The sequence below is a fragment of the Anser cygnoides genome, chromosome 8 (genome assembly GCF_040182565.1).
Source record: "Anser cygnoides isolate HZ-2024a breed goose chromosome 8, Taihu_goose_T2T_genome, whole genome shotgun sequence".
Lineage (NCBI taxonomy): Eukaryota > Metazoa > Chordata > Aves > Anseriformes > Anatidae > Anser > Anser cygnoides.
Window position 1 is genome coordinate 32063230 of NC_089880.1, and position 20791 is coordinate 32084020.

General features: G+C 58.4%; 1 protein-coding gene across 1 annotated transcript in view; it reads left to right on the forward strand.

Annotated features, from left to right (window-relative positions):
- SGIP1 (SH3GL interacting endocytic adaptor 1) overlaps positions 1-20791 on the forward strand; it is a 47790-nt gene that overhangs the window by 15112 nt on the left and 11887 nt on the right. Inside the window, exons 3-17 of the mRNA XM_067001312.1 lie at positions 2172-2235; positions 3793-3817; positions 5220-5297; positions 6137-6193; positions 6701-6755; positions 7556-7731; positions 8760-8771; positions 10210-10234; positions 10621-10672; positions 11523-11608; positions 12248-12337; positions 12668-12742; positions 13906-14352; positions 17099-17220; positions 17914-18040. Coding sequence (XP_066857413.1) covers positions 2172-2235; positions 3793-3817; positions 5220-5297; positions 6137-6193; positions 6701-6755; positions 7556-7731; positions 8760-8771; positions 10210-10234; positions 10621-10672; positions 11523-11608; positions 12248-12337; positions 12668-12742; positions 13906-14352; positions 17099-17220; positions 17914-18040 — 1491 coding nt within the window. The remainder of the gene's footprint in view (positions 1-2171; positions 2236-3792; positions 3818-5219; positions 5298-6136; positions 6194-6700; positions 6756-7555; positions 7732-8759; positions 8772-10209; positions 10235-10620; positions 10673-11522; positions 11609-12247; positions 12338-12667; positions 12743-13905; positions 14353-17098; positions 17221-17913; positions 18041-20791) is intronic.

Below are 20791 nucleotides of genomic sequence, written 5' to 3' on the forward strand. Positions count from 1 at the left end.
GTGACAGTGCACTGGGTCAGGGGCTTGTTGGGAGGGGGGTCCCCAGGCACGCTGCAGCTGGTCCAGCCCTGGTTTGTGGTGCCCGTGGAGCTCTTGCTTGAAGCCGCACGCCTGGATGAGCGCTAACTGCGGCCCCGTGGTGTGGCCGATGGCTTCCCGTTGAGGGAAGGCTGGGTGAGGTCGGGCTGGTGGCTGCTGGCCTCGGGGGGTCTGTGGGGTCCGTGTGTCCTTGTGCCAACAGCAGGGGGTGGCTCGGGTGCAGTGGTGGTGCCCGGCTCCCCTCTGCGGGCACTTCTTTTAATGTCCCCTGCAGCAGAAGGACGCGGTGCCCGCCTCGGGGAGCACAGGGTTTGGTGCTGGCGGTGCCCTTGGCCGGTCTGGCGAGGTGGGGCTCTCACTGGTGCTGCTGGGGGGGCTGCGAAGGGCCTGCCCCACCTGCCTCTGTTTGATCAAGGCACTGGGAGATCAGCTGTGGGTCCCTAACCCAGCAGAGCAGCCTGGTGGCTTGGGTGAGAGCGGGGCTGCGGGGCTGAGAAAGCCGGGGCAGGTTCCCCCCCGTGCTCTGCTTTCTGCTCCTGTGCTGCTCCTCCCGCTGCCTCGTCTCTGCCGTCTCCCACTTGCTGTCACCTCCTCTGTTCCAGCATTAAATGTTCCAGCATTAAATCCGTCTCTTTCTGCATCTCTCCCGAACCTGCAGTGTTCCCGTTGTGCGTTCCCCCCCATGGACAAGGTATTTCTGTAAGGGGACTTCTTGCCAGGGCTGTTTTCACGGTGCTTCAGCACCCACAGAAAGCTGGGAGTGAGACTGAAGGACCGGAGGGCTCTCATCTTTGTTCTGCCTTTTCCTAAATATCCCTTTCCTTTCCCTAATCATAGTTACATTTCAAGCAGATGGTGGGCCTATTATATAACCGAGCAGAAGGCTTGGTTACAGAACTTTGCCAAATCAGGCTCTTCTTCGGATAAGGCCAAACAACTTATTTTTGTGGTTTTCGTCCTTCCCTGTTCTACTTCGGGTCTGGAGGATGAAGTTATTCTGGGGGGGGTGAGATCAGAGGAAATCTCCCCCTGGATATTAATAATTTGCCGGAAGAAGTTGTGGGGGAGCTGGAAGGCGAGGTGCGGCAGGAGCAAAGCACGGGGCTGAGCGTTGCAGCGTCGCCTCCAGGTCCCTTAGCACAACCCCAAGCTCCATCGGAGAACCCTCACCGGGTCCTGCCCTGGACCAAAAAACACCCAGCCACAGGGTATCGAGGGCCTGAAGCCTCCCCTGCGTCGTGATAACTCAACCCCAGCGCCTTTCGATGCGCCGCAGAGAAGCAGCGTTTGTGGTGCTTGTTGCGTCAGCGCCCCGAGGAGCGGGGTGCTCCAGGGAGAACAGAAATACCTTCCGTTTGGGGGTGTGCTCAAACCAGGAGGCAGACCAAGGAAATCCACAGAAAAGCACGGAAGGAATCGGAGCTCCTGGGAGCCGTGCAGGGACCACTGGCAGCCGGGGACCTGTGGTGGTCCCTGGGGGCTGGATGTGGCCGCGCACGGCGGTGCTGTGAGCGGCACGGGTCTGCACCTGGGCGGCAGGAGGACAGCGCCTGGCTCCCTGCTCTCTGCCAAAGGTTAAAATGCTCCAGAACCCCTCCTTGGTGTGCTCACAACATTTATGAGACTGCTCCCAGGGCTGGCTCCTCCAGGAAGCAGGAGGGGAGTCGCAGAGCGCCGCTCTCCTGTGCCTGCGCTGTGAGTGGTGCCCTGCTGGTACTGGGGCTGCTCACGGCTCTGTCCCCATCTCCCGCAGGCTGTGGCGCTGGTGTAACTGTGGGAGATGGCCAGCCTCGTGGTTCAAGCTGGTTCTGTTTTGTTTCATTTGTATTTACTCCAAAGAGGGGTTTCCCTGCTGCACGCAGCATGGCAAGGGAGTGTATCATCAAGGTGGGAAGTTCAGGAACACAGACTGTGAAATGTGGAGTCATGCATGCCAAGAGAAAATGAGCGTTCATTTAACAAATGGATGGTGTATAAGTGAAGTGTACACCACTTGCAACGTCCTGCTGGTGACTCCTTGCGTTTGGGCCTCTTTTAGCTTACAGCTGACAATCGGATAAGTAGCCTCATGGGGGATTTATTTGATGCATAACGTTAATTTGCGTTCTTATTTGTACTCCTCCTATCCGCAGGATTGAAAAAACGTACAAGGAAGGCCTTTGGTATACGCAAGAAAGAAAAGGATACCGATTCCACGTAAGTCCCTGAGATGCGAAGCACATCACGTAGTGCTGCTGGGGAGCAGTGTGCCAGGGCAGGAAGAGCTCGGTGCGTCGGAAGCATCCGTCGTCCTTCAGCCAGGTCTCGTAATAACGAGCGCATCGAGGCTGTTTCCCCTGCACGGCCAGGGGCCAGCAAGCAAGGCGCGTGCTCCGGGATGCTGCGGGTACAACGAAGCTGGCTCCCCGGCTGCTTGCAGCGCACGCTGGCAGTTAGTGGTGATCACAGGCAAATTACTCCTCTGAGAGGTCCAGCAGGTTAATCTCTGCCCAAACGACTGATTTTCCTGTCTGTTGATTATTTTTTTAATGCAAATTCCATCAGAACAGGAGTCCTGATGGTCAACGGTGGCACGGTGCTTGCTGGGGGCACGTGGCTGCTCCCTCCCTGTGCTGCCAGAGGGGATTTTGCTCCCGAGGGGATGTCAGGGATGGGGGGCATTGTGCCCCATCAGGGCAGGAGATGCTGCAGCACTGCTGCCGGAGATCTGAGCCCTGTCCGGGCCCTTGGCTCTCCCTGGTGCGTGTTTTGGGAGATGCCCCAAGGCAGCGCCTTCCCCAGAGCGCTTTCTGCCTGGCGCTGCAGAAGCCCGATGGCGTTCTTGTTCTGGATCGGTTTTCCTGAGCTGTTCTGCACGTCAGCAGGCAGCTGCTGAGGTTTTCCTGTGTGAAAGCTGTCGCACAGCGAGCCTGGCTGTGCCAGCACCACGGGCGCTGCCTGCTGCAAAGGGGGACCTGAAAACGTGGGGAGGTGAGGAGCTCGTCCCCAAAGAGGGTGGCAGGCAGAGTGAAAGCTGGTGCATTTGTGATAAGACGCTGGAGGGAAGGCTGCAGTGGGGGAAGCCAGAGATTAAAGGCAGGGTGAGAGAGCAGGCAGACGTGCTGCCTTACGGAGAAGTTTGCTGGGAGGCATTAATCTCCATTAAATCAGACCCAGCCCGGCAGCAGCTCCCTTCAGATTTTCTGCGCTGCCGTGAGTCAGACGTTAATTTGTGGAAAATCTCTGGCAATGCATAAACACGGGGCTGTGTGGGAGGTGAGGAGCCAGTCTGGCTCTGATAAACACATCTGTCTCTTTGCTAAATAACTCGGCATCCTCGGCCAGCGCTGGCAGGCGTGTGGCTGCCAGACCCGGGGTGCTCGCTGTGCCCGAGGTCCGAAGTCCGTGAGCCTTTGGGGACCGCGACCCCCACAGCTCCATTGGTTTTCACACCTGGTCGTAAGCAAAGCCGTGATGCTGCTGGCAGGAGAAAGCCGTCCTGGATTAGATCTAAGTAACTCGCATGTAATTTCTATCATCTTCATCAGTGCAGAAGCACTTTATGTACTAATATATATAGATATATATTTGTGTGTTTGATAACACGAGCACAGTTGTTTAGACTCCACGAGGCGCACACAGGTAATTTAGATCTGCTGGCACTGCTGTAATTAGGCCTGTTGCTGCTGTGGGTGCCCGCAGAAAACAGTTTGTGCATTTCACCCGGCAGGGCTGCGTTGAGCTAACCCTGCTGCCTCTCTCTCTCTGTTGCAGGGGGTCGCCGGACAGGGACGGCATCGTAAGTACTGCACGGCGCTGCTCTGCGAGATGGCTTCCTCCTCTGCCAGCCCCCGCGGGTGTTTTGGGAACCTTCTCCTCCTCTTTAATATAGAAAATTTCAAAGTCCATTGCAGTAACAAGCTGTTTAAAAAAAAAAGTCAGGATTTCGTGCAGGAAATCCTAGCTCCTGCTCCCCCTGAGCGCAATTGGCTCAGGGCATCTCTGCTGTACAAGGAGTTAATGGAAAATGTCCACCTGACCTGTTTCTTATGTCAGTGTTTTCTATATTAAACTGGAAACAAGAGGATAGTTGTTCTATTGTTACTGCTGCTTTTACTGGTTTTGGATGGAAATGCCCCTGCTAGAGCTGGGCAGGGGAAGGACCGTGTTCAGCCATTTGACAAGTTTGCAGTTAAGTATGTTGGGCTCGGGCTGGGACTGTGCAAATTCGGACATTACAGGCTTAAAATAACCCGGCTAGCCCAGCACCAGAGACCACGCAGGGCACTGCGGGTACCCACTGTGTCTGGTCTGACATCACACAGAAATTGGGGTCCCAAATTGCTCCTTGAGAGAGAGAGCTGCTTTTTCCACCTCTGACCCAAGATCCTTGGCTTTGGGCTCACTCTATGTTCCTAAGCCCTCTGTTGCTGGCTGTTAAGGACTGGTGATTGAAAAAGTCTGCAGCTCAGGTAGTGCTTTAATCAAGGCTCTATTCAGCAGTGAAAAATAAAAATTAAAAAAAAATATATTTCCAAGTGTCACAAAACAGTGCACTGAATACAAATGCTCTGTTCAGCAAAACCAAGTTTAATTTTGGAGAGTGAGAACCCAGCTGGCAGCTCGCTAGGGCATGGCTGGAAGCAGGGCTGCATGCAGACAGCTGGGGGACCCTGGGTGGCCCCGATCCCCGAGCTGGAAATGGAGCCCCCAGGAGAACAGGGCCGGAGCTCTGAAATGATGTTTCCAACCCTTGTCGGCAGCCAATGCCTTCTCCGTAAGGCTCGTATTTGGGGTTTTCCAGGTGGTTTGCTTTTTATCTCTGTAGGGCAGGTGGGTCTCCAGTGCTCCAGCAAGCTGGAGGAAGCAGAAATGCAATTTAGTTTTTTTTAATATAATGAAGCCGCTGAGTGTGTTGGAGACAAAGCGTTGGAGGGTGGAAATGTTTGAATTTTCCTCCTCTAGTACGTTCTTGCAAGAATACTCGTGGTGGGGTCAGCAGCCCCGGCCGGTGCAAACCCTGACTGCTGAATACGACCCTCGCCCACCCCGAGCACCCCACGCTTCTTGGGGGGCCAGGCCAGGCCCTCCCCTCCTACAGACCCTACAGCCTTTGCTAACTCCTTGCCATTTGCTTTGATGTCGAAAACCAGCCACCCGACGCGTTAACCCTCTTTCTGCCCAACCCAAATCCCTTCCAGCCTCTCAGCCCTCATCCCACTGAGCCACCTTGCCATAGCAAACCCGACAGCGTGCGGGAAGGAGGAAAAAAAAATTCGGTAAGGAAAACAGTGCTCGGTTTACAGCTACGCACGGGTTATTGAGAGCAGTGAGTAATTTGGGGTTAGAAGCCAAGCCATAGAAAAATGCCATTTAGGTTGAGTCAGGCCAATATTTGGGCCATGGGAATGCCATCGCTCTGGTGGGGCCTGTGCCAGTGCTTTCTCTGCTGGGAAGAAAAGAGCATTTCTGTCGGTGGTCACCGCCACGTGGCAGTGATTTTGTGATGACTGCAAGCTCTGAAGTAAAGGGTGGTGTCTTGCTTGTCTGTATTTTTTGCCTTGCTGACCCTCTGAAGTGGGCAGTGCTGTCCCTTGGCACGTACTGCTGGGTGCTGAGCACAGGGTGGCATCGCCCCGAGCCTCGCCAGCCGCAGGCAAGCCCCTCTTAGAGAAAAACAGGAACTTTGGTCACTGCCTTGCTGCTGGCCTCCGGCACACGTGGCTTCTGCAGGAGCTTGGGGCCGGCAGAGAGCAGCCACGGCTCTCGTGGGCGATGGATGCCCAGGGCCCTGTGTTGGGAGCAGCAAGAGCTCACCGTGCCCTGTCGGCTGCAGCCGCTTGCTGTGGTTTCGTGGCGAGCCACAAACCCAGCTTGGGCAGGGGCACAGAGCTGCCCTCGTTGAGCTTCTTGCCCTCCAGAAATGCCACGTGCTCGGCCAGCGGTGGCTCCAAGCAAGCTGGTGCTGGGCAGGTCAGGGCCCTGCTCCGCTTGCACAGGTGGCCACGGTGCTCACATTGTGGTCCCAGCGTCAGACGCACAAACACAGGTGTGCCGCGGTCATCTTGTTTTCCTTGCTTTTAAAATGTGGAAATCTTGTTTTTTCCCTGTGTTGCAGAAGAAAAGTAATGGAGCCCCCAATGGATTTTATGCGGAGATCGACTGGGACAGATACGTAAGTGCCCGAGGGCCCCTCGTCCCGCGGGGCTGTGTGCGTGTGTGCTGTGGGTTTGGCTCCTGGGCGGCTGTGGGTGTGCAGGGCCGTGTCCTCATGCCCCGGGGTCTCAGCCCCACTGTGGGAAATACACCATGAAAATAGTGATTCTGGAGGTGGTGTTAGAGTTGTGCAGGGAAACCTGCCCTTGCCCTGAGACATCGTTTGCATTTGCGCGTTAATTAGGCTGTATGATCCCATCCAGGAACCAGGTGGCTCCGGTGCCAGTCACCCTGAGGAGAGCACTGCTGTCTGGAGGACATTAAGGCTTCCCAGAGAAAAACCTGGGTTAAAAAAAAAAAGCATGGAGGGGGGTGGGAAAAAAACAACCCACGGGCCTGGCTTGCTCAGTGCCCCAGCGGGTGCCGTGCTGCAGCCCCGGGTAGCGCCGCTCGCTGCAGGAGCGAAGGGCAGCCTCAGCTCCCGGCGGCCGTGGCCCTGACCCTCCGCGTGTTGTGCCCCATGCAGAACTCCCCGGAGCTCGACGAGGAGGGATACAGCATCCGGCCCGAGGAGCCAGGCTATATCCTTTGTGGGCTCAGCCTCTCGGCTGGCAAAACCGTAAGATGAGCTGGGTTTCACAGACAGGCCACTGACTTTTTTTTTTTTTATTTCTCCCCTTTTATTCTCCTTTGAGCTGTTATTCTGCAGCCAGATCCAGCTCCCCCAGAGCACTGCCCGAGGCAGCAGAGCAGAAAGTTTCTGGTTGCCTTTGGTCCCTGCTGTGGTACGAGGAGCACAGCGGTGGGCGCTGGCCGATCCCATATGCTCTGCTTTTTGGGATGCTCTGGGTCCCTAACATGTCCCTGCTAAGGGGCAAGGGAGTGTGGATGCAGCCCGTGCTCACAGTCCGTGTGCTGAGCTTGTAGGAGATGGAGGAAATTGATGTCCTGCTCATAGCTGCAGGAGGTGGGTGGGAAACCAGAACTCTCCCTCTCCTGCTGCTGAAGGACGCCGTCCCCATCGGCCCGGGGGGGGATGCCCAGGCTCCATCTCCGCTTCATCCTTGCCAGCCCCGATTTTCGTGTTCTCTGCCCACACGTGGTGCAGCAGGACGTCAGCGCAGAAATCGGCACAGCGGGAGGGGTTGTCCCTGCTGCTGCTCCTGCCATCCCGGTTAGGGATGAGCATTTCAGGAATGCCTGATCCACGTTTTTTCAGTGAGATGCGAGCTTTTTGAATCACTGCTGACATGCAGGGGTGCTCCTGAACCCGTGCCTTGCTCCAAGGCCAAGGCTTGCCTTTGGGAAGGCTGCGGCACGCCGCGGTGCTGCTGCGCGGCCGCGTCCCCTGCAGCCCGGAGCTTCCTTAGCTGCGCTGCACCCACCAGAGGAAAGCACTTCTACTCCTCCAGCGAGTCCGAGGAGGAGGAGGAGGCCCACAAGAAGTTCAACATCAAGATCAAGCCGCTGCAGGCTAAAGACATCCTGAAGAGCGCGGCGACGGTGGACGAGCTGAAGGCGTCCGTAGGCAACATCGCGCTTTCTCCATCGCCCGTGGTGAGTGCCCTGTGCCCGGGTTTTTCCCTGGCTGTGGAAGCAGGAGTGCTCAGTGTGTTCGAGCCCAGGGTTCCTCTTCCTGGGGTGCGAGTGGGGAAGGTTGGCTTCGTGCCCTGATCAGTGGGGTCTGCTCGGTGCAGAGCAGCGCCGGGGGTTTATTGGGGTGGTCCCAGGAGCGCCGCTGGCTGGCACAGCCCTCCCAGGCTCCCCAGATCCTGGCACCGTGTGCCCTGCTTTTCTTCTTCTCCCCAGTTTGTCATTCAGGACATAAATCGTTTGATGCTTGCCCTGATCCCTAGCTCAGGGAGCACATCTGCGGGGTTTCTGTAGTGCTGCTGTAAGATGCTAAAGGGTACTCCCTACCCAAGGGGTGTCTGAAGGGAACGGTACCTGTCCCCTGTCTCCTCCCTGCTGCAAACGCTGATAGCTGCTGATTCTCCTAAGGCTTGTTGGGATTTGTCATCTCATCCCAATCTGTTTAGCTGGGTTAAGATTTGTGGGTTTTGTGTTTTCTGTGGGCTTCAGCGTGGGCTCTAGTGTCTTTCCATCTTTCCAGCTGAAGCTGTTCAGGGTTTATAACCAGCCTGCATGTGAAGCGTGAACGAATTGCGAATAGAAGTAAAGGTGAAACAAAATCAGTCTCACTTCCCAAACCAGTGCCGCGTTGCCAAGCCCATGGAAAGCTCCTGGCAGAAGCTGGTGCTTCCCCCAGGAACGCGGTGGGGCTGGGCAGGATCTGGTGGCTGCCACTGGGGCACCGCTCAGGGCTCCTCCCGGGATGTTTTTGGGAGCTTTCTGTGACCAGGAGCTCTGTGCTGGGCTAAGACTGACTCGGCCCTGGCGAGCACCTCTGGGTGCAGTACGAAGCCCTTCGGGTGGTGTCTCGGGACAGCCCCCCCAGCTCCCTGAGCACACAGCGCCCTGCCAGCGGCATGCCTGGGGCTTCTCCTCGGGTACACACAGCCTGCTGTTGTCATCCCCTTACAGAAACACCTTTTCTCATTATATTTTTTTCTGTATTCTTTTAGAGGAAAAGCCCGGTAAGATGTACATTATTTTTTTTCTTGCACTTTTAGCACAGGCTTGACTTGTGCTCTGCCTGCATGCCGCCTGCTCTGCATGTCTCTAGAGCTGGGATGGGAACTGTGAGCAACAAATCCTGACGTTTTGGAAGGCGTGCCGTTTGTTATTGGCCCTCTCCCTCGGGTTTAGCTCGGCATGCTTAAGCAAGAGCTCGGCTGTGCTTGCTGTGAACGTGTGTGGTTGGGGGGCATGGCCCTGCTCTGTGCGGAGGGGCTGGGGCTGGCTTTGGATGAGATATGTGAGGGCACAGTGTTGTCCCGGTGGGTTCTGCGCGTGTCCTTGTGCACCAGCACGTAGCAGGAGGCAGGAATGCCTGCTGTGGTGCCACTGGGTGCAGCAGCCACGCCATCCCCGCCAGGACTTGGCTTGAGACTGCTCTGAGACGGGGCAACCCCAGCTGTTCGGGGTGCAGGGTTCCCCTCCTGCTGCTCCTGCCTTGCTGCGGGAGCTGGCTCCGGCACAGCCAGCCCTGGGTTCCAAAGGGTTTCATTGCCAAAAAAATCCATGTCCGAGTGCATTAAAGGGCAGGTGTGGGGTTTGATGCCTCCTGGGGTGCATGTGCACGGGTAGTGCTGCATGGGGGAGCCCCAAAATGCTCTGGGGTCAGCTCTGCCTGCGTGGACCCTGTGGTTTCAGTTGACAGAGGGAGATGCCTGTGCCTTGGCGTGCGGCTGCTTGAGAACCCAGGGGAAAATGAAAAACCCAGGGGAAAATGAAACGCATCCCCTCTTCAGCTCCCGCCCAGGGGTGCGCAGGGCCCCGGGTGCTTGGTGTGGCACCAGGCGTCCCTCCCTGACCCGGTGTCTCACCAGGTGTCTGTTCTCTCTCCCTTCTCGCTGACCGCAGCGGCGCAGCCCGGTAAGCTCCCTCCGTCCCTCCCTCAGCTCGCTGCTTCTGGCCGGGCCTTGGTGCGGGCGTTGTGCCCGTCTGGCCTCCCGGAGGGGTTTGGGGGGGGCTCCTACTGCATGCAGGCACCTGTGCTGCGCGGTGGGAGCGAGGATTCGGGTCGCTGAAAACGCGTTATTTGCCTCGGATCAGTCCGTGGTCCATCAGAGGTGAGGATTTTGTTTTGATGCTGCCTCTGCCGGGCACCCGCTGGGTTTAAATGACGAACGTAAGCCGTTTACAGCCGGGGTGGCTGCGGGCGCAGCGCTGCCAGGTGATGGGTTTAGGGGCTCCAAATCCTCCCGCTGGGCTTTGTCTGCCCCAGTGTGCTGGGAGCAAACCTGGCTTCCCGGGGCATACCTGCAGGTGGGTGTCTCAGTCGCGTAAAGCAAATGTTGTATTAGCCGATGCTGCCCTGATTGCTGTGCTGCCGTGGGTCTCGTTCGGTGCCGGCGGCAACGTGCCTGTGTCCCCGCACACCCCACTGACCTCCTGTGTTTCTAATTCCAGGGGACGATTAAGAGGAATTTATCCAGTAAGTATGTCCTGTAGCCTTCCAGAGCAGTAATTAGTGTGCCGGTGGTTAAAATAAATTAACTTTAAAAGGCGGGGAGAGGTGGGTTCGCTTTAACGTGGTCACGGCAGAAGTGATGGCACCCAAATGTCCCCTTAAAGAGGGCCACGTGGACATCCTTGGGGGGCCCCATAGCAGAAGTAATGCCTGCTAGCCCTGTCCTCTGTAAAAATAAATAAATAATAACTAAAGCCAGACCTTTCTGCCAGTGCTGCTGTAGCAGGCTTGGTGCAGGGCATGTGCTGGGTGCCAGCAGCACGCCTGGGGTGCCGTGGTGCATGTGGGACATGGGGGTGATGTGGGATGGGGGCACCGGCTCTAATCCTGCTCTGTCCCACCCTGCACAGGTGAGGAAATCGCACGGCCCCGGCGCTCCACGCCCACGCCGGACCCCAGCAGGTCAGTACAGGGAGGCTGTATGTGTGTGTATGTATTTGCACACACCCTGTGCACGTGCAAAACCTTGCTTTGGCACCCCCCAGAACACCAAAGGCCCCATATTTCAGCATCCGTCAGTGCAGCTCTCCCCTACAGCTGCCATCAGATGCATCCCCCAGATGTAATTAAAAAAAAAAAAAACTTGGTACACAACCATGTGATTGCAGTATTGTTCCAAGGGGGAAATATCAGCCTTCTCCTCCAGGTTCTGATCCTTCCTGCGTGTGTGCCAGGCTGGGTCAAACCTGGAAAAACACCCCAAGCTCAGTGTCACTGCCTGCCTGCAGCAGGCTCAGCAGAGATGCAGCAGCACCAGGCTTACAGCGTCTCAGGCTCGTGAGCCCAGCCCTTCACCTTCTTCCAGCGCTGAAACGAGCGGGGTGAATGCTTGGCACTGCTGGCTGCAAGGGGCAGGGAGCGCGCCGTGCCCGTGGGACCTCCGGCAGCTGCCGCAGGGCTGCGGGGTGAGCGGTGTGGCTCCTGCCTGGGGCAGCAGGGCTGGCACTGCCCACCTTTGGTTTAACAAAAACGCCCAGAATTGAGGCACAAAATAGTAACACCACCCTGATTTTAGATGCTGCCCCTCTTCTTTCCGTTCTCCACGCCCCAACCTGTATGCTTTGCAAGCTGGACACAAACTCCCCACGAACAGACACACCTGTACTCAGCATCAATTCTTACGGAGTTTTTGTTGAGGAGAGTTATTTAAATCCTGTACAAGCTGGAAAAACACGCAGGTGCCGTGCTGGGGGGGCCACCACGGTGTTGTGCCCCCAGCCTGAGGACACCCTTCCCTTCTGTCCCCCTGCAGCAGGAAGCCCCCCGAGGACCCCGCTGCGCTGGCACCGCTCTTCGGGCCCCCGCTGGAGTCGGCGTTCGAGGAGCAGAAGCTGGACGGTGTGTAGGGCACAGGGGGTTGGGGATGGTGTGTGGGGCACGGGGATGGTGTGTGGGGCACGGGGACGGGTGTGCAGAGCTGGGGCTTGGGGCCAGGCCTCAGAACAGCTCCAGTTAAACCTCCTGTTCAAAGCAACCTCTACGTGCAGTTCTTCGCGCGTAGCCTAAGAAAAACAGCACGTGATGAGCAAATGAGAGTCGTGGCGCTTTCCACTCGATCTTTGTGAATAGTTGGATCTCTTTATTTAATACCTGTTGCTTTTTTTTTCTGCGCATCCTAAAATTCCAGAGGATCTCTGCAATTAATTCAATGTTTCACTCGATGCAATAAGCCTCCAAATACACAAATGGCATTGTTTTGTTTGTCAAGCATCATGATTGTCAAACTAATTGCGTGTCCTGTTTAAAAATCAGGCAGGCTTGTAATTATCTAACATTACAGAAATAACCCTGTCTTTAATTAGAGGGGGGGTTGCTGTCAATATTTAGTTTCCTGTCTTTGCATGCCTCAGATGAATGCACCTTATCTGCGTGATTCTGGTATTTGGAAGAAAACAGTCACGTTTATCATCACCGCTGCACGTGTATTTATTTGTATCGTCACCTCTGCACGTGCATTTATTTGCTTTCTTTTCCCAGCTCCTCTGGACCAGCCCGAGATCTGGGGCTCCATCCAGCCCCCCAGCAGCGCCGACTCCCCGAAGCTGCCAAGACCTTTTCCAACTGGAAGTAAGTCGACCGAAAATGAAGGAGTGCAAACGCGCACAAACCCAGCCTTCCACTTCTGGCACTGGCCCTAGCTCGTGCTGGCAGAGCAGCTCAGAGCTGTGCAAGGGGGGGGGGGGGGGGGGGTGATGGAGAAGCTGTGCGAACCCTTTATTGTGATTTTTGTGCCATGTCCTGGGGCTGCTCCGCCTTCAGCCGGGCACGGAGCGGGTCCCCCCCCCCCACAGCCATTTGGATTTATTCCAGCTGTGCCCCGGTGGGATGGGACACAGGTACCTGCAGTGGGTGCCCCTGGCAGCTCAGCCCCTGACCTCCTGCTTCTCTGCTTTGCAGCACCGCCACCGCTGCCACCCAAGAACGTCCCGGCCACGCCGCCACGCACCGGCTCGCCCCTGACGGTGGCCCCAGGTAAAGGCCGGGCACCCCGCTCCTAGTGCCTGCTGTGGCACAGCCGCGTCCGGACCCGTGGGGGCTGCGCTGCTGGGGCTGGTTCCCTCCCCCCCCCCATCCTCAGGGTGTCCCGTGTGACGGCTGCGTTTCGGACGTGGATTTACCCCTGCGCATCCTCCTCGTGGCGTTGGTGTTGTTTCGGCGGTTGTTGTGTGCGGGGCGATGCTGCAAGGAGCTGAGCCCAGGCGGCACCGCCCTGGCTGGGTGCCTGCTGCTCTCTGCTCCCCACGCTGCTGCTGTTGGTCGCTGCTGGGAGCAAAATGCAAAGCTCACCTGAAACCCTGCTGAATGCCTGCAGGGGGGACTTGCCGCCCCTGCTCCTCGAAGCCATGCTGCACAAGGCTGGCCATCCCCTTGTGCTGGGCATGCCAGCATGTCCCCAAGGCCAGCGGCTGCGGCGTGCAGCCCCTCCGTGTCCCGGGGCTGCAGGCAGGGACCAAAGCAACCAAACCGAGCAGTGGTGGGACCGGGGAGCATCGCGCCGTGCTGCAGGCGTGTGCCTGAGCTGCCGTGTCCTGCTGCCATGTCCTGCTGCCGTGCTCGTTAACGTGTCATCGTTAACAGCCGCCTGGTGGCTCCGTGAGTGAGCAGAGCCTTGTACCTTTATACCTGCTGCTGGTCGCAGCTGAAATACATCCACGTGGTCGCTTCCCTGTGCTGCATGCCCTCGGCACTGTCGCTGTCCAACCAGCATGTCTAAGTGTATATATTTATATGGACCTGTATATAAATATATGAGCGGAGTGCGCAAGAGAGCTTTCGTTTGAGTTGAGTGCGTAACTTTAGTGTCTTCTGGAAGCTGAATACCTTCTAATAACTGGTGCTGCTGCTGCGTAGCCGAGAGGTAAGGAGGGCTGCGTGCCAGCCGTGAAGGGTGCGAGCAGAGGGGACCGGCAGGGGCAGCCCTGCAGGAGGCAGGGGCCGGCATGCTTTCCCTGCAGTGTGTGTGTTTCAGTCCCGTGTGGCTTGTTACACGTTGCACATGTTCTGGTGTGGATACTCGTGCCTGCATCGCGGTCCTGGCAGCTCGTAGGAAAACCCTCTAGAAAGCAGCGGGCGCGAGCCCCCCCCCCCGGTGTGCCGCAGCCCCCTAAGCCTAAACCCGACTGCTTTGACCGCAGGAAGCGACCAGCCAGCCGCCGAGGCCAAAAGTGACAAAGTGCCGTCGATCAATGACTTGGACAGCATTTTTGGCCCCGTGCTGTCCCCCAAGTCCGTGGTTGTGCACACGGAAGACAAGTGGGTCAATTTTTCCGATCCCTCCCCGGAAAGCGTGACGGTGGCGCCGAGGCCCTGGGAGAAGGTGGCGTCCCCCCCGGCGGGGGCAGCGGGCAGCCCGGTGGCCGAGCCCCCCCGCGCCCTCCCGTCCCCGCTGCGCCTGGAGGAGCTCCAGAAGAAGGCTTTGGAGCAGCCCCACGCTAAAGAGGAGAACGCGGAGCCGGCCACCTCGCCCAAGGATTTTGGGCCGGGACAGAGAGCGACCCCGCCGCCCCCCCCGCCGCCCACCTACCGCACGGTGGTCTCGTCCCCCGGACCGGGCGCCAGCAGCGGCGCGGGAAGCCCCAGCGGTACGTCCCTGCCGCCCCCACCACCCGCTGTGTGCCTGGCTGCCCTCGGCCCCCCGTGTCGTGCTCCCCGCTGTGCCTTCCCCAAAGCTCGGGGGCTGTCGGTGTCCCACGAGCCGCCCTTCCCACCCCCGCTGTGTGCGTAACCGCCCCTAAAACCATTTGGCGTAAGCGTTGCTCGTGGCTGCGTCCGCTGTAGGCTTCAGAGTGAACAAAGGAAGAAACGTTCCCAGCTGGTAATCAACTTCTAAGCAAGCCTTGGAACCGTGGTGCTTTTACAAAATGTGTTGCAGGCAGACAGCTCATCGTCCCCCATCACCCCAGGGCTGCCAGGAGCAACCCCCCAGGACAGCAGTGGGCACAGGGGTGAATGCAGTTGCCATCTGCACGGCCCCGGGCTGCGGGAGCGTGAAGCCCCAGCCCCAGTTGGAGAAAGGGCTTTCAGAGCGTGTGTTTCGGAAAAACCACCCCCCCAGCTTTGTCTGACCCGTGCTTCCTGCCTGGCTTCACCTGCTTAATTATAAATGTCTGTGTGGTGGGGTCAGCTTACACCTGCTCTCCCCCAGCCTGGCCGTGCTGCTGCCACCCCCCAGAGCAGAAACTACCCAGGGTCGCACGGCCCCAGCCTGGCACCCATGGGTGCTGGTGGTGGTGCTCAGCAGGGCTTGGCTGTGCTGCTCTCACCACGTGTTGGCGGGGGGTGGTGTGGCCCCATGGGGCCTGGCTGGGGCTGGGACCTCTCCAGGAGGCCGGCAGCAGGACGTGCTGAGCCTCCTCCTCTGGTGCTCCCTGCCACAGTGACAGCGGTGCTGAATGAGCTGAGGTGGGCAGGACAGGGCTGCGAAGGCGGCTGCGTGTGTGGGGACCGATGGAGCAACCCCACTCTGAGGGCAGGGGCTGGGATCACGGGGTAGCAGCGCCTGCTTCAGAGGATCCTCACCTCTTGGCTAAAACTTGCCTTCTGGCTCCTTTCCGTGTGCTTTGCAGACTGCTGGGACCTGGTCCTCAGCTGGTCTGGATGTAGAAGCCAGAAAAGCGGACTGTAAAGCAGACTGTAAGGCTGCTGGGGGTTGAAATACGCACACAAAGCTGGTGCGAGCCTTCAGAAAGCCACCTCAGGTGGCAGCGGGTCAGGGTGCACGGTGCCGGCCAGGTTCCTTTCCTGCTCCCGGCTTCTCCACCTTCTGGAGGCCCCTGCTGCTGCGTCCAGCCCCAAGGCTGTTGGGGGGCTCTGCTGCAGGGCCAGCCCCCAGCCCCCTCCTGCCCTGGCATCACGCAGGAGCCTGGGGTCAGTGGTGCCACCACGGCAGGGCTGGGAGCGGCATCTGGATGGGTTCCTGGTGTCCTGCTGGCCCACACGGCCGTGCCCCTGGTCTTTGCTACAGAAAGCATCCAGAGGGCCCTAAAATGTGGAGAGCGAGCATCCCCCTGCTGAACCTGGCGCCTGGCAGGGCTTGGGACTAACGGCACGTCGCTGATTCTGGGTGCGATGAGCGTTCAAAAGCCAGCTTGTGGCATCCCTTCAGTGCTGTTAGGTTACTGCCCTGAATAGCTCCCTTTTTGCTAGGCTTTCGTGTGGACAAGGAGGGAAAAAAATCAACTTGGTACCCAAATTAGGCTTCTAAATAAAAATGACTTAATTTTCCGAGGTGCTCATGTGAACGGCCAGGACTTGCTCTGCTGAAACAAGCCCCTCTTCTCTTAGCAGCCTGCCATTAGGTCTGATTGCTACAGGTCTCGCTCTCACGGTTTCTGAATCAGAGCTACCATCCCCAAAGCTCCGCGAGCTGTTTCTCTTGTAAGCAGGAGAAATAAAGCTAAACACGTCAGCTTGGCGTCTGCTCAGGCCAAACACGTCCCTCCGCATCAGAGCTTGCCTTCGCGGAGGCTGCTGACAAACACCGCGCTGCTCGCTGGTCCCGCAGATCAGGTCGGCAGCGCCCTGCTGCCTTTCCTCGTGGGCTGCAGCAGCCTTCGCTTGTGCCGCACAGCTCCGAGTAGTGCTGAACGTACCCAGGAGGGACTCCTGCCCCCACGGCAAAGCAGGTGTCCTGCTAAGCATCTGTTCAAATTTGTTTGATGGCACAAGGTCGGCCTTCGTGGCATGGTCACAGCCACTACTGACTGCATGGACCATGAAGGCATCGCCATCATGTTCATGGAAACTCTTCTACCCAGCTGGGAAACGCTTTCTGCTCCCAGCAGAGCCCATAACGTTGCTCTCCAGCGCTTTCTGCCCTTCCTCTTCATCACTGGGGTAAAGCCCCATCCCTCTTGGTATGCCCACGAGGCTTCCCTTCTTTGCGGGGCAGGACTGACCCTGCGGTGGTCCTGTGAGCTGCGGGAGCCATGCCGGGGCAGACGGAGGCGTGTGGTGGTTTTGCAGCTCACGAAGCCTCGGGGCAGTCGGGAAGAGCCCAAATCTCTACTGCAAGCCAGCAGGATGGAGGAGAAGCAGGGCCTTCTCCCGCAGCCCTTGGCACGGCAGCATCAGCCGCCGCTGGGGTGAAATGTCTTGATGCATCATCTCCTCCTGCTCAGGCAGAGCTGCAGGGCTCCCGAAAGGATTGAGGCTGGATGGGGCTGGATATGGGGCGAGGGGCTGTCCTGCGCAAAGCCGCTGCCCTGAAGCAGCCATTTGGGGATGCCGTGGGTCCCGGTCCCCGTCCCCTCCCCGCCGCCCACACCAGCTCCCGGGGAGCGGCGTTTGGGCACCGCCGTGGTGCTGACATCTCTGTCTTTGTTGCAGGTTCCTCGTCCCCGGCTCGCCCCGGCACGCCGCTGGCCGCCTGCGGCACCCCGCCGCCCCCACCGCCGCGGCCCCCCTCCCGGCCCAAGCTGCCCCCCGGCAAGCCTGCCGTCGCTGACCTGGTAGGTGCCGCGCTGCGGCTTGGGGTCAGGGGCTGGCTGGAGCTTTCCGAGTTACGAAACGAGGCACACGAGGGAAAAGGGGGCACGCGAGCTGGGGGCTGTTTCCCAGGGTTCGCGCAGGGTTAGCGGGTTTGGGACGGGCACGAAGCTGCTGCTCCTGTGCAAAAAGGGGTGGGTTTGGACACGAAGCAGCACAGAGAGCGGGGATGGGGACGGCAGGGCGGGCTCCCCGTGGCCGTGCTGCAGCCGGGGCGCTGGGCTCCTCCCTGCTCGGGGCCAGTGCAAGCAAGGAATTTTGGATGGGTGTTACGGTACAAAATTATCCCAAAAGGAGCCATGGAGACCCAGTGAAGGTGCATGGGCACGATTGGCACGGCTCTCTTCCCGATACCGGTTACATTAAAGGCACCCAACATTTCCCTGGTGCTGTGGTGCCCTGCTGCTCTCTAATGAGCCGTGCAGTGGAGGATTTTATTTGCATTTTTCCTGGATCTAGAAGGAAATGTCTCCGCATCAAATAACTGAAGTCGCTCAGGTTTGCACCGACCTGGCAGGGAGGCACCGGGTCCACCGGGGAGCAGCCTGCCTTGGGGTACACAGGGGTCACATCTTCAGCACAAGCTTCTGGTTGTTATACGTGAATGTTCTGTGCATATTTCCTTTAACCTTGTGTTATTTTATGTTTTTCTACAGTCCAGGCCTTTTAGCCCTCCTATTCACTCATCCAGTCCTCCTCCGATAGCACCTTTAGCCCGTGCTGAAAGTACTTCTTCCATATCTTCCACCAATTCCCTGAGTGCAGCCACCACTCCCACAGTTGGTAAAAAAAAAAAAAAAACAACAAACTCCAGCACTGCTTTTCTTTCACCTTTCCTACCTCCAAACAGCCTTGAAAGAGCCCCGAGCCCTTTCGATTTGCTAGATTGGTCTTTGGTTTCACGTTTGCTCGTTTTAATCAGGTTTTGAAAGGCAAAAAGGGACTGGAGGTGGGCGCAGCGGCCCACCGGGGCGATGCTGCCAGGGAAGCTTTCTCCTCCTGTCAGCCCCAAAAGTTGTGCAAAATACGTGTGGTGAGGGTAGAGGTCATCACCGAGCGGAATGCAGCGGAAAACGTGCTTGCGGTCTGTAAATTTGGTCAAAACAAGCTTTTTGGGGGAGCTGCTCACACCCTGGAGGGGAGGGGGCTGGAAGCCCGATGCTGGGACCCAGGGAGCGATCACCGCTCAGCCCCTTCGAGCCCCCGTTAAAGTGGGAGTGGGAAACGGGATCTTGGCAAAGGCCCTTCAAAACCCTGAGCTTCGCACGTCTTACATCACAACAAGGTGCTGCTTCTGGAGGAAACCTCCTCAAAAAAAACCACATTTCTTGCCAAACCCATCGGGTGCCTGGTGTGGCGCGAGGCAGTCGATGCAGGCAGTCGGCGTCTGGCTGACAGCTCCGAGGTCCCCACGCTCTGGGTGCTGCCGGCTCCCCCCCCGCGCCTCTGCCTCCGTCCCCGCTGCCGTCCCGCCTGCACCCCGCTTCCTGCAGCTCCATTTTCTATCAGAATCGCCCCCCCGCTCCCTTTTATTTTATTTTTTTCCTGTTTGCTGCCCTGATGTGTTGATGCGCTCGGCGGGGGACATCCCGACGTGCCACCTGCTGCAGGCTGGCAGCGGCCGGGGGCGCTCGCGGAAGAGGCAGGCTGGCCGCTAGGGAGGGAAGCTGGAGCCCAAAAACTCTTTAAAAACAAAACAAAAACAACAAAAAAAAGCAGATTTGCTCGGGTCTGTACGTGCTGGGCCATGGCGTGAGGCACTCCCATGGGACACCCCCATACGAGGCTGTCGGGGACGGCGGCACCGCAGCCCCGAGGGAGGCTGGAGCCTCCCAGCTGTGTCTCCGTCCCGCGGCTGCTTCACCCTGGAGGTGCCGCGGGTGTTTCTCCGGTCTGTGTCCGTCGGTCCCCGTTACAGCACACTGCTCGGATAGCACGCTGCCAGCAGCCCGTGTGCCCGGGGTGCTGGCCGTGGGTTCTGGGGGACCCGGCGGTGGGCACGGCCGCTGCGGGGAGTGTGGGGGGACGGAGGCTGTGGTGGGAGGACGGAGGCGGTGGTGGAGGGCAGAGCCGGGCTGAGGGCAGGGTAAGGGGCTTAAGGAAGCCTGGAGACGGTGCTGTGAAATTCAGGCTGTGCGTGAGGCCGGCAGCCTCTGCCCTGCCAGGGCTTGGGTGGATTTTCCCATAGGGTGAGCATGAAATAAGCCGGTCAGGCACTCGCTTTTAAATGTACGTGTTTTCCCTTTTTTATTTTTGTGAGCAGAGCCGCCTCTCCGTGTTTTGTAACGGCTTGTTCTGCGCCTGCTGCATGGCCAGGGAAAAGCGGTGGCAGTGCAGAGCGGGTGCCCCAGCCCCGAGCCCCATGAGCAGCCCCGGGGCACCCCAGCACCCCCTGTGTCCCCAGGGTGACCAGTGCCGGGCGAGCACCGGTGCAACGCTCCCCTTGCTCCACGGCGGAGGAGGCAGTGTTTGCATTTATGATTTCTTCACGCAGAAAGAGGAAAAAGATAAGGAGAAGCCAGGAGGCAGAATAGGGGCCGCGTGGGCAGGAGGGCAGGCGGTGCACGGCAGCGGGTCGGGGGCCCAGTGGCCCTATGGCTCCCCCCCGGGATGCCCACGGCCAGCACCACGCTCCCGGCCTCCCCTTTTGTAGGGGCAAAACCGGCAGAGTTCGTCCCGGCGCGCTCGGAGCTGTCGCCTCGTTTACGTGTCCCTCGTGCTGTGCTGGTGTGCTTCCGTCGGGGCTGCATGTGCGGTCATTGACTGCGGAGAAAGGCGCTGTTATGTCTGTGCCAGCGAGCCTGCAATTATTTTTCTCGTTAAAATTCTTCTCCGTGTGTTCTTGTGGACAGACGCGCTGCTTGATTTCGCTGGGGACTCGTTTTCGCATTCTTTTTTTTTTTTTTTTGCTCTTCGTTGCGTGTCTTCTGCCCGCGTCATCAGGAGAGAGTGCTCTCGGTGGCACGCTGCCCACCTCGGCAAGGCGCCGTCAGACGCCTGCGGGTGCGCTTTGGGGGAATCCGGCCTAAAAGTGGGCACGCCGGTGGCTTCTCGGTGACAGACAGCACCAAGAGGTGCCACGCCATCGCCTCCTAAATTCAGAAGTGAAGGGTTGTTGCAGCAGCACCCGGTGCCAAGCGCTGATCCTTCTCCAGTGGTTTTTGGGTGGTGTGAGCGCAGGTATCTGGTGAAAATGGGAAAATCCCAGTTAGGCATCTCCTGCCCTGCGTACACGTGGTTCTGCAGAAGTGGCGTGTCCCAAAATGCACGCACACACACCTGCGTTTTGCTGCACGCGCTGCCCCCGGCACTGAGGCTGGAAGCGAGACCCCGGCGACATCCCTGGGACCGTGGGCCGGGGAGCCTCGTCCACTCCACCCGTAGACAGAAAAGAGAAAACCAAAAAAAAAAAAAAAATCGTTTTTAAGTGGGCAAAAATTCCCTTCCATCTGGGCTTCCATAGCTTTGCTTCCTGCTTTCTGTTTTCCGAGCAAAACCCAGAGTGCCTGCGCCCGCTCCCTGCCCCGCACGCTT